This window comes from Notolepis coatsorum (assembly GCF_963971535.1).
Source record: "Notolepis coatsorum genome assembly, chromosome: 1".
Taxonomy (NCBI): Eukaryota; Metazoa; Chordata; class Actinopteri; order Aulopiformes; family Paralepididae; genus Notolepis; species Notolepis coatsorum.
In genome coordinates, this window is record NC_140165.1 from 133,480,393 (window position 1) to 133,494,043 (window position 13,651).

Genomic DNA, 13,651 nt, shown 5'->3' on the forward strand with positions numbered 1-13,651 from the left:
GAAATCCAGGAGTGCTCTTTTGATCTTTTGACGTGTTTGTGTTCATTGACGCCATCTGTGAGTGGATTGAATGTTCAGTACATTGCATTAATAACACACAGATGGATGGCATCTGACTGAAATGTCCATATGGTAATAAAAAGGTATGGGGGCACTTCCCGGGGTTCATGAGTGTTGGATCTTTTATATATTTTTACATTTTAAAAACTGAAGACTTTAAGGAACTTTGAAGTATTTGGTTTGGATAATCTCATGATATAAACCTCTTTCTACTGCAGACTGCCAATGACTTCATGGTCATCTGTAATGTAGCGAAAATCCTGGAGCTGGTGGTTCCTCTGATGGAGCATCCCAGTGAGACCTACTTGGCCACCATAGAAGAAGACCTCATGAAGCTCATCATCAAATATGGCATGACGGTAGGTGGCAAGGCAGTCCAGAGAACGACCGGCAACATGTATGCTTGAGTTGAGGAATAATAGGAGAGTGAGTGGTCTGCATGTGTTAAAGACTGAACCAGAGATGGGATTTGTTCTGATTTCAGGATTACAGCTTTTTATTTAATTAAATGAAATGTTTAATTTTCCTGTAAATCAAATCTCAAAATAAAATGTTTCCCCATGAACAATTGCTCACACTATTTATTTGTGAATTGTCTATTATTGTAAATGGTCAAAGTTCAGTATGGATTGTGCGTGTAATCCATCACAACATATTGATTGTGTTGATTGATTTGGTTGAGGTGGTCAAGTCTCTGGTGTCTCCTCTCTAGGTGGTCCAGCACTGTGTGAGCTGCCTGGGATCAGTGGTCAACAGGGTCACTCACAACTACAAGTTTGTGTGGGCCTGCTTCAACAGGTTTTATGGTAAGATATAGGTTTTTACAAACGTTACAAATAAATTGGCAATAAAACACAAAATTAAATAATGTAGGATGAAATAAAGAAAAGAAAAAATATTTTAGTCATAGGCCACCAGAGAAAATGGACTGTTTAAAATCTACAGTATTTATCTGGGCAGGACGTGTTTATAAGAATAATACTAACAATAGAATACATACAAATAAATACATACATTAAAATAAATACACAATAAAAATAAACAAGAATTGAGTTTGTTTTCCCAAAATGTTTGTTGTCAAGTTAGAAAAGGTCTATTTGCCGCCAACCATGTGTTCTGTCTGCAGGTGCACTGAACAAGATGAAGGTGCAGCACCAGGAGGATCCCAACAGCACCACGCTGGCAGCCAACAAGCCCTTCCTGCTCAGATCCCTCTTCACCGTCGGCGCTCTGGGACGGCACTTCGACTTTGACCTGGAGGAGTTCAAGGGCACAAATAAGGTGGGATGATGATGCGAAGCACCTCGTAAGACTGGTGATGTCACTGACCCCTCTGTCACGCACACATTCAGTCACTGATTCATTAGCCAGTAAAAGACCAGTTCAATCCATGCGAATAGGCTTTGCATCTATGAGATTGTGTTGTAGTTTATGCAACACACAGTAATACACTTGAAGATGGACAATTCAGACAGCATGGGGGGAAAAAGCATTAAAAAAGGAATTGACTAACAAAGTATTGATGAACTAAGACTAGGACCATCTAGGACTTAACCCCAACCTATGCAGCTGGATCCTGGACTTGCTGTCAGAACGGCGCCAGGTGGTGAGGATGGGCCCCAACACCTCTGCCCCTCAACACAGGATCCCCCCAGGGCAGTGTCCTGAGCCCCCTCCTCTACTCCCTGTACACCCACGACTGTGTAGCCACGTACAGCTCCAACATGGTGATTACATTTGCAGATGACACAGCGGTGATGGGCCTAATAAACAACGAAACGGCATGCGGTGTGGTCGATAACTGAGCCAGGTGAACAACCTCTCTCAACATTGACATGGTTGTGGATTACAGGAGAGGGGGAGAGAGGCCAGACCCCATCATCAACAACAACGGCGTGTGTGCTGTGGAGAGAGTTAGCAGGTTCAAGTTCACAAAGGATCTGGGACGTGCACACCGGCCAGGTGGAGAAGAAGGCCCTCCCATGGGACGTGCTCACCGGCCAGGTGGAGAAGAAGGCCCTCCCCTGGGACGTGCTCACCGGCCAGGTGGAGAAGAAGGCCCTCCCCTGGGACGTGCTCACCGGCCAGGTGGAGAAGAAGGCCCTCTCCTGGGACGTGCTCACCGGCCAGGTGGAGAAGAAGGCCCTCTCCTGGGACGTGCTCACCGGCCAGGTGGAGAAGAAGGCCCTCCCCTGGGACGTGCTCACCGGCCAGGTGGAGAAGAAGGCCCTCCCCTGGGACGTGCTCACCGGCCAGGTGGTGAAGAAAGCACGACAACGCCTCTTTCACCTCAGGCGGCTGAAGACATTCGGCACGGGGGCCTCAGCTCCTACGGATCCTTCTACAGAGGCACAACTGAGAGCATCCTGACTGGATGCATTACCGCCTGTTATGGGAACTGTTCTGCCCTCAATTGCGAAACGCTATAGAGGGTTGTATGAACAGCCCAGAGCATCAGCGGATGTGAGCTTCCCTCCATCCAAGACATATACAGCGGACAGTGTGTCAGTAAAGCCTGCAGGATTATCAAAGACCCCAACCGCGGACCGCTTCAGCTGATGCCATCTGGTAAACTGTGCCGGCGTCTCGGGGCCCGGACCAACAGGCTCTGCGCCAGTCTGTTTTCTGTGCCCGTCTGCCCACTACTACTGAAATTCTTGTCTTGGCTCCTCTTCTGCATTGAAATGGGACACAAATGCTATAGAAATAGGCATAAAAACAACATAACAATAGCAGCAGCAACTAATTAATAATTCACAATAATCACAGTGTGGATGTAGTGTTCAAAGTGGCGGTGGAAACAATGATAAAGTGCTCCAGACTATAACATGACATCACAGCATGGGTGTAGTAGTGTGTGCAACTCGACTGCGGAAACAACAATAGAAAAATAGCTCTACATTACAAAATTTACAATTCAACGATCACAGTCCGGATGATGGACTTAGACCAAACCAACTAATAATCAGCTATAAGGAGACGGCCCTAGATGGATCCCATTTTCTCCATCTGCCTGTTCTGTGACACCACTGAAATGTCTTCCTCCTGTGTCCAGGTGGAGATCAAGGAGAAGGTTCTGGAGCTGCTGCTGTACTTCACCAAACATGAAGACGAAGAGGTCAAGACCAAGGCCATCATCGGCTTAGGTAACTTAAACAGGCTTGTATATCTGATTTGGGTTTGAGTAATATTGAAGAGTTCCTGATGGTTGTAGATACAAAACCATTACACTTTTAAAAAGATAAGATAAGATATTTAGGCGCGGCTGGGTAGCGCAGTGGAGATTGCACTTGCCTACCACCGCAGAGACTCTGGGTTCGAATCCAGCTGTCAGCGGTACCTCCGGCTTGGTCAGTCGTCCCTACTAACACAATTGGCAGTGTTAGCGGGTGGGATGCTGGCGGGGTATGTGTGTGTCCTGGTCGTTGTAAACTGCGGTTCCTACTGGTCGGTCGGAGCGACTGTTCAGCATGGAGGGTATCAGGGGGAAATAGCGTGAACCTCCGCATGCGTTACATTCCCCCAGTGAGACTCCTCGCTGTCAGGTGAAAAGAAGCGGCTGGCTGACTCCACATGTATCGGAGGAGGCATGTGGTAGTCTTCACCCTCCCTAGGCTGACAGTGGGGCAATGCGCGCAATGACCAGGAAGGGAATTGGCATAACGACTAAATTGGGATGGGAGAAAAATACAGAAAAAAGTGAGAGAAAAAAATGTTTTAAGAAAAAAAGATATTCCTTCGTTGATCCCCTTAGGGAGATTTGTGACTGTGTGTGTATCAGTGAGGGCGATCACTTGGGGATAAAAACACAGAGACCATGCACATCACAATCGAGAATTCTATAGTGCAACACAATAAACTGCCCACCATTTTTCTGCGCCTGTGATGTGTATTCATTAACTCTTTCAGCGCCAGTGGGTCTAGCCATCTTTGTTCCTGGTGTTTGCAGGGCTATATCTATATTCTATATTATAGCTATGGAGACAATACTATGGCTCATTTGACATCAACTATCCATCGTTCAACATGTGAAAAAGAATAAGTTTTTTCATGTATACGTTCACGTATATTGTATAGTTTCATAGTGATCCGGGCTAATTCCTGAAAAGCTGAGTTATAGGGCGCTACGTGAATTCTACTATAAGCGCTGGCGTTTCTTGCCTGGACACGCTACTATTTCCAAATCAAAAAGAATATTTTAATTGTCTGATCGCGATTTCCAGTATTGGTGTCCATCGTGTCCCCAACATAATCCGCCACAACACATGCATCGGGGGCATTGGAAGCGTTTCAATGTTATAACCGCTAGACTTGCCTGACTCAAAATACTGCGCCCGGAGGGAATTAAATGTAACACCGGGTGTGAAAAAAAGGTTTCAAAGGGTGGGCGATACTGCCACCTTGCAGGATGCCGCCGGTATTCCACTATAACGATCTCAGAATGATTCCCTATGGTAACCCCGAGGTCCGTGTGCCTGAAATGGAAAAAAAAATCTAATAAAAGAAATAACGATCCAAAAACGTATATATGTTTATGGCGCTGAACGGTTGGCGAGCAAACATGTATATATACGTGGTTGGCCGGGTATTCATTAACCCCTAAAACACCCTGTGATGTGTATTCATTAACCCCTAAAACACCCTGTGATGTGTATTCATTAACCCCTAAAACATCCTGTGATGTGCAATGTACTGTGTGTGTGCTGCTGCTGCTGAGTCTTCTCTCTCCTCCCCCAGGCTTCCTGGTGATCATGCACCCCAGCCAGATGTTTGTCCCAGAAGTGAAGACCTTGTACAACAGCATCCTTGCTGACCACACCTCCTCCATCAACCTCAAGATCCAGATCCTCAAGAACCTCCAGACCTACCTGCAGGAGGAGGACACGCGCATGCAGGACGCCGACAGAGACTGTAAGCAGAGGCTCGCTTGGGACCGCATGGTGGATCGTATGCACCCTGACTGGTGTCGCTCTGGTCTGCTGTCGGCAAATATTTGCAACCAACATACATACGTCTTTAGCTAATAGAAATACAGCTACTGGGCGGCTACGTGGCGTAGTGGGCAAGGCGCTCGCCACGAATGACGGAGACGCTGGGCTTGCCTGTTCGAGCCCAGCGCTCCACATTGCTTTCAGTTTAGCTGGTCGTTCATACTAATGCACATTGGCCGTATTAGGGGGTGGGAAACTGATGGGTGGGGATCGGGCGTTGTGGACAGCGACTCCTACAGGTCGGTTGGTGCGCCTGCGCAGTAGAATCAGGAAGTGTCGGGGCAGCGTGAGCCTCCCACGCGTTACTCCTCGCCACTGAGAGATCGAGCTGCGCAGGTGAAAAGATGCGACTGCTGTTACCTCAAGTACCGGAGGGGACTTGTGTTATGTATGACTTAGTCCACATTGCAGCCGGCTTGTGGGAGGCAAGAAACAGCGTTCGTGACAGGGGAGGGTTGAATTGGATGATACGAAATTGGGATGGGAGAAAATATAGAAAATGGGAGAAAAAGTGGATAAAAAAAAATACAGCTACTGGACAAGTAACTACTTAAAGGGGCACTTCGCCAAAAAAACAATGCTGATTTATTTTGCACATAACCTCACACACATCCAACTCTAATCAGTTTTGCCCACATTCATTTAGTTTGACAGTTATTGAAAGCAACTTAGTCTGAATATGGCCACCAGTGATGTCATCGGGGACATTGCATCCTTGTGTTGTGTTAATTACAGCACCATGAAATGCAACACCTTGTCTTAGAGGGACTGCTAACTTATCATATCATTGATCTGTAATTAACACAACACAATGTCCCCCTAACAGGGCTCTACAGTGCGACCATATTGCTCGCATATGCCCCTAGAAATATGTGTGTGCGAACCGGAAAAATCAATTACTCGCACGGTGTGCGAGTGAAGATTACAGCCTCAGTCGTGCTTTTTTTTTCTCCGCTCATAAATCGTTAAAAAACTACATGTCCCACATTGCACTCAAGCCAACGGTCCAATCACAGTAGAGTGACGTGACTGGTTTCAAGGGAAAGAAAGGAAATTACCAATCGGAATCTCTCATTTGCTTGTTTACTTCCTAAAAGTCTGCCATTGCGATATGCGAGACGTTCCCGAGACAGTAACATTAAATTAACTTATTCTAGTCTTACCAATAGCAATAGATGTTAGAACACCTAGATTTATCGATAGCAATAGTAATATAACATTAATGCAACAAAACGAATGCCTTGCTTTGTTAATCATAACGTTGATGCAGTAGCGTATGTCGTTGTGTTGGCTGTAATCGACCATCAATCAATGGTCTACCTGACACGCAAACTCATAAACAATGTTTCTGTACTGGAGGTGTACAGTATTTCAATAGGCAACCCTGAAAGGATTATTTTTCTAGAAGAGCAACACTAGCCAAAACATAGGCATTGTATGCATAACGGGGGCAAAAGCTAAAGTTAAGTGACTGTTACTTTTGTAGCAGTAGTTTGATTTGATAGTTTATTTGATAGGGACAGCACATGTTAAGTACAAAATACAAAATGTAAACATGCAGGGTTGTAGCAAGAGCTAATTTACACCAGGAGACAGCAAAACTCTTTCAATAAATAAATAGCCTGCTTAGGGTAAAAGCATTGTGACAATCAATGATACAAACAAGAAACAAGTTACATAAACTAAATCAGATAAAAAATGATCACAGTTCTGGTTTGCCTTAAGATGCAGTTTAAGATGGGTCTTGAACATGGAGTATGTTGGCTACAACCGTGCCACAGTAGGCATTAATCACTTAATAGTTCAAATGTCTGTCCCATTCCCGTTTGCACACGCAGATACACACACACACACGCACACAGTGGGCCAGTGACTTTGGTGGTATGTGCTATTGCACAGATGTGTGTCCCGTTCCCGTTTGCACATGCACGCACAGTACAAATATACATTTATTAAAAAAAACGTACTTGAAATATTTTCACAGTGCTCCTAAATATTTTTGTGTGCTCCTAAATTTCTTTGTGTGCTCCTAAATTTTTTCATTTAGGAGCACATGTGCTCCTTGGGAAAAAGGTTAGCGTAGAGCCCTGCCTAATGGCATCACCGGTGGCCATATTCAAAGACCAAATGTGTGCAAATGAGAGTTGTGAGATTATGTGCAAAATAAATCAGCATTGATTGGTTGGTGAAGTCTCCCTTTAAATCTGATCTGACGTTTAAAATGTGAATGGGAGTGGCTGGGTAGCACAGTGGACTAAGCACTCGCCTACCACCGCAGAGACTCTGGGATCGGATCCAGCTGTCAGTGGTATCTCCGGTCGTCCCTACTAACACAATTGGCAGTGTTAGCGGGTGGGAAGCCAGTGGGGTATGTGTCCTGGTTGTTGTAAACTGTGACTCCTACTGGTCGGTCGGGCCGCCTGTTCAGCAGGGAGGGGATCTGGGGGAGATAGTGTGAACCTATGCACGCGTTACGTTCCCCCAGTGAAACTCCTTACTGTCGGGTGAAAAGAAGCGGCTGGCGACTCCACATGTATCGGAGGAGGCATGTGGTAGTTCTACACCCTCCCCAGGCCGACAGTGGGGAAATGCGTGCAATGACCAGGAAGGGAATTTGGATGGGTGAAAAATACAGAAAGCCCAAAAATAAATGAGAACATTTTGTTTTATTTAAATGTGAATGCAGGACACCAAACCACATTGACCATATTCACACAGTGGCCATCTTGGAATATGGTCAAAATGTAATTTCCCTTTTTGAATGAAACTCTTCAACATGCGTGTACGTCTCTCTCTCCCTCCAGGGAAGAAGCTGTCGAAGAAGGAGGATCTGAAGGAGATGGGTGACATCTCGTCCGGGATGAGCAGCTCCATCATGCAACTCTACCTGAAGCAGGTGCTGGAGGCCTTCTTCCACACCCAGTCCAGTGTACGGCACTTTGCTCTCAGCGTCATCGCGCTCACACTCAACCAGGGTCTCATCCATCCTGTACAGGTGAGAGCGGATGGAAGAGCTCTCTCACTCTCTCTCACACTCTCACTCACACCCACCCTACAGGGATGGCTTACAATTATTTGTTTCTCACATCTGTCCCTGTACCGTCCAAAACAACTATTTTATCTGTACCAAACTGAAGGGGAACCACTTCAGATCCCAAAGAAATGTGGTTGTTTAGATGGGTTCAGTGGAACGTTCAATGTGTGGGAAACGGTTTATCTTTCTCTTGGATATTATTTCAAGCATACTCAAGTCAGTAACTGTAATATTGATTGATTTTTTTTTATTTCAGTCTCATGCACTCAAAGTAACCTGCCCACATGGACTTATAGGACACTACATATATAGTTGCAATGGTGTATAACATAAAAAGTATTACACAAACTCTAGGTCATAAGTACAAAGTAATTCATCTTTTCTCCCAGATAGAATAAAGTAACACATAAAGTACCTTTCCTGAAACACACTTTTAAGTTTTTCATAGTCATCCAACCAAAAGATGTTTTTTTTTAAAACTTTGACCAGTCAGCTGGTTCTTTTTAGCGTTTATCGCTTTTTTCATCGCATTCATACTTGGCCAAGTTCGACCGACAGAAGCAGGCTGAAAGGGTTCAGATGGGGGGGAAGACACTCTGGGAAAGGCACGGCTGCCGTCCGGGATTCGAACGCGCTCAGCCCCAGATCCGTGACGAGCACGGTTGTCCACGGCGCTGAAATAGCACTCGCGGTACGTGGTGAGCTACTGGAGCTCCCCCAACCAAAAGATGTTTGCAGAGATGGAACACATCTTACTAACGAGTACATTTCTTATGGGACAAAATTATCATTTTAAATGTCTCCCAAATCGCATAATACATCTATTCTCCTCTGGGGTACCATTGGATTTTCCATAACATATGGCTCTGTAATATAGTTATTCTTACAATCACAATACATGTTTATACTTTATACAATACACCCTAATGTCATAATAATGCTGCAATCTAATGTGCTATTTCTCTTGTGTCTGCAGTGTGTCCCCTACCTCGTCGCCATGGGAACAGACCCAGAGCCCAGCATGAGAAACAAAGCTGACCAGCAATTGGTTGAGATTGACAAGAAGTACACTGGTTTCATCCATGTAAGTTAGTGCACTTGGGTGTGTGGCCCAGTTTGAACACTCGGTTAGCTAAAGAATAACACTGTTACCTAAAGAATAACATTCAGTTACCTAAAGAATAACACTCAGTTACCTAAAGAATAACACCAGCATCAGACCTCCTTTTTCCCTTTGTTGTTCTCTCCATTCTATTCCTAACTCGCATCAAAAACAACTTGCAGACATACTTAGGAATAGATAAATATACTAAATGTTTAAACCAGTGGCTCAGGAGATAGTTAGCCTATCTGTTTAGCCGGTTAACTGTCCAGAGTTATATTCGTAACTGTTAAATGGTTAAATTACTTAGTTCTTTCCATTTTATAGGGTGATGGCTAAACCTGTTAAAGGGGAACTATCTTATAAATGGCCTTTTTGAGTGTTTAGCATTGTTTCCTAGCTATGTGAACTTATATTAATATGATCTATGTCTCAAAATTCTCATATTGGCGCATTCTTCCAATTCTCCTCTCACAATATTCACCCTCACTGAACTGAGTCATTTGAAAATGTGCCTATATGTGATGTCATAAAGACACCGCTGCATGTTAATGTTCAGGCGAAGACGCCGCTGCGCAGTGGTTTAGGAGCCCAGGCTCAAAACAGCTCGAGATCTTGAGGTAGAAAAATGCTGTTTTTGAGGACTTGATTAGAAATACAAAACAATGAATAAAAAAATATATATATATTACAGAGGTGTTCCATAGACTCACAGGAATTGTGTAAAAGTGCCCAAATAGTGAAAGAAATAGTAAAATAGTTCCCCTTTAAATAAAGTGAACACATAAGATAGTACCGTAATAAGCATATGAGTGGTTCCCAAACTTTTTGTTTATGCGGACCACTAATTGTTATAAAAAAAATGTGCGGACCACCCCGTATGCAAACAGTAAAAATAAATAAACATCAAACGTATATATAGGGCGGCTACGTGGCGTAGTGGGCAAGGCGCTCGCCACGAATGACGGAGACGCTGGGCTTGCCTGTTCGAGCCCAGCGCTCCACATTGCTTTCAGTTTAGCTGGCCGTCCATACTAATACACATTGGCCGTATTAGGGGGTGGGAAACTGATGGGTGGGGATCGGGCGTTGTGGACAGCGACTCCTACAGGTCGGTTGGTGCGCCTGCGCAGTAGAATCAGGAAGTGTCGGGGGCAGCGTGAGCCTCCCACGCGTTACTCCTCGCCACTGAGAGATCGAGCTGCGCAGGTGAAAAGATGCGACTGCTGTTACCTCAAGTACCGGAAGGGACTTGTGCTATGTATGACTTAGTCCACATTGCAGCCGGCTTGTTGAATTGGATGATACGAAATTGGGATGGGAGAAAATATAGAAAAAAGTGGATCAAAAAAAAAACATCAAACGTATATATAAAGTAAAGACCGGAGATGGGATGCACGCACGCACGCACGCACACACACACACACATGTTTACGCTTATAGCAGACTTAATGATTTTAGAATAGTTCAGCTAATTAAGTTAAATCAACCATCCAGTTAGTTTTATAGTGTAATTTGGCTACTTGAGTGAGTGAGTGATTCTTGTTACACGTGAGTCCGTTGTCTCCGAATCGATTTGGTAGAGAGAAAGAGAGAGAGACTGGAAACAGATAACGTTATCACTAACGAGACGGGTGATGTTGCTTCGCGTTTGTCTTGCACGTGAAAAAGTGTCACTGACTTCCCCTGAAGACTCCGATTGAGTCCATTCAAATGCTCAAAAATATCTGCCATGTATGCCAATTTGGCAAGCCACTGAGCATCACAGAAACAATGTGAAAGATCAAATTCTGAGTCAAGTAAAAACATTCTAACTTCATCACACAACTCGTAGAGCACGCAAGCACCTTTCCTCTCGATAGCCATGCAGCGGACCTCGGTGTGGAGAAGTAATTGCCGGTGATCACTGCCCATCTCACCGCATAAAGCTGCAAACAACCGTGAATTCAATGGACGGACCTTGATAAAATTGACAGTTCTTACCGCTTCGTCCAAAACTGTTTTGAGATCAGCAGGCATTTTTTTGGCAGCTAGTGAATAGATTTGGCCTCCGGAGCCACTGCTTTTACGCGGGTAAGTGCAGAGGTGCAGGTGCGTCGGTAAAACTGTCGTCACGCACAAGCGCCACTATTTACCCATAATGATAAGCCTAATTTGAGAGAATAACAAACTATAATACCATGTTTTATATTACACAACGGTTTTACAATAAAAAAATTAAATAATAATATTTTATTTCGCTTTTTTTCCACGGACCACCTGCAATACCCTCGGACCACAGTTTGGGAACCACTGGTCTAGACCAGGGGTGCCCAACCTTTTTTGAACCAAGATCTACTTTTTAATTTACCACCTAGCCGAGAGCTACCAGCCAAAATTTGACCTACTCTCGGCTAGTATTAGTATTAATAGTATTGGTAATACCCATTCAATATGCACATGACAGAACATATTATATGGCATATAATATTTTCTGTCATGTGCATATTGAATGGGTATATAATATAATATGATATTTTATATATCATTGTAACGGTGTAGTGTAGGAATTACAAGAATGACGAGACTAACTTCTCACGTTGGGCATGCAGGCAGCATGACCCATTTATTTCACACTCTGCATACACAGACAACACACACTCAATTCAATGGGCATGAGAAAACATGAGTTTACATTGCCAAAGCAAAAGTGGAACAATACAATGAAAACAAAAATGATATATGTACAATTTAAAAGGGAATAGGAATGATGTGTAAACAGAGCTGTCACATTGCAACTGACAACACACTTGTCACGATACTGGAATTTCGAACTTCGATACGATACCTTGAAAAGTATCGATATTCCATACCATTTTCGATACCACAGGGAACAATTTTAAATCTTAAAATGTAAAAAAAAAAATATATATATATATATATTTTCTTTTAACAAAATGTTGCTTTTGTTGCTGGTCGATTCTCCTCAGCTTCTCTCTGGTACTATAAGAGAAGATAAATATACAGTAACACTTTTAAAACCCTTTGTTTATCTTTAGATCAGACATTTAAAAATAACTAAATGATCTAATCTTAGAAATTAAGTTAATAGTACTGCATGTTAAGCATAACGGATTGATTGAACATTTTATTAACAGATTGCAGAATGGGTAACAGTACGGCTCAATACACACAATTGTTAACACTTTTGCGGCCACTGGGATCCGTCTAATCTCACTCTATAAGGCCACCTTATCATAACAACCTTTCATTGTGCGTGAGGCTGTTTGTAGAGCTAAATCTATACTTTATATTATTGCTTTCATTGTCAATTGACACTATAAACCGTCCCTTCAATATGCCTTAAATAAATAATTTTTTCATCAATACGTTCCCATTTTATAGCGTCGTGAATATGAACTATATACCGCAATGTTCTGGGGTATTTCCTGGAAGGCGAGATACAGAGTGCTAAGCTAATAACGTTAAATCGAATGGCGTTTCGGCTATACACAAGCTATAGCTAAAACTCAAAATGCATATTATCGGTATTATGGTCCACCATGAATGCATGAAAGGGGGGGGAGGCGTCGTTTCTGATTATTGATTACCAATAACGGCATTAGCCTCATTTGCTGATCGGCTGGTCAGCTATCAAAGCAAGGCCCGATCGGGCTGTAATTTACGTGAAAAAGCTCTTACCGTGGGCCGGTTGGATCCCAAACAGGATTTCCCAGTTATTGATCGCCAATCTACGATGTGTCCATTGGATAATGCTATATTCCTTTACTGCATACTGAATTCAGCATCCCAAAAAGTATTCCTGGCTACATGCTAAATAAAGGCATAGCTTCAGGCTAACAAAAAAGTCCACCCATGATGAAAAAATAAAAAACACCGGTCTGTAACAGGGAACACTGCATTATCGAGACAGCCCCCCTACGAGGATCTGGCCGGTAATGCACTTTTCCGAATCCCAAGAGTAGGGTAAATCTGCAGTGCCGCTCGGTGACATTGAGTAGGATATTACAATGGAATAAAAGCCAAAACAAGCTTACCACGTATATATACGTGGTTGGCCCTCAAGCGTTGGATCCCAAACACGTATATATACGTGGTTGGCCACGAATGTGTTAAGGGGAGGCAGACCAGATAAAGACTTTCGTCTTGTTTACATCAGGGTCCCCCATTTTCAATTCATCATAACATTTGACAGATAAACAGTACTGTTACATCCAGCCATTTATGACATACAAGATATACAGTACTGTTTAAGAGACAGAGTTTCTAAAAGAGAGTATATACAGTTAATTTACTTCTGACCATTATAGTCAAAGTATTTTCCTATGAACTGAAACTCATAAGACCACATAAGGCTAGCATCATTCAGTTACAGCTATATTGGCCAACATTAGCCAGCTATCTAGCCAGCTACTGCACCACAAACTGCCAGCCAGCCAGCTGGCTACCTTAACCCACAATACA

The 13,651-nt window shown here is 43.5% G+C and overlaps 1 protein-coding gene across 5 annotated transcripts in view; it reads left to right on the forward strand.

The window, feature by feature from the left end:
- LOC311241000 (nipped-B-like protein A) overlaps positions 1-13,651 on the forward strand; it is a 143,976-nt gene that overhangs the window by 105,886 nt on the left and 24,439 nt on the right. For all 5 annotated transcript variants that reach the window (XM_084329645.1, XM_084329647.1, XM_084329648.1 and 2 more), the window contains exons 37-43: positions 279-419; positions 773-866; positions 1,187-1,341; positions 3,116-3,206; positions 4,798-4,971; positions 7,856-8,046; positions 9,062-9,169. In XM_084329645.1, coding sequence (XP_084185771.1) covers positions 279-419; positions 773-866; positions 1,187-1,341; positions 3,116-3,206; positions 4,798-4,971; positions 7,856-8,046; positions 9,062-9,169 — 954 coding nt within the window. The remainder of the gene's footprint in view (positions 1-278; positions 420-772; positions 867-1,186; positions 1,342-3,115; positions 3,207-4,797; positions 4,972-7,855; positions 8,047-9,061; positions 9,170-13,651) is intronic.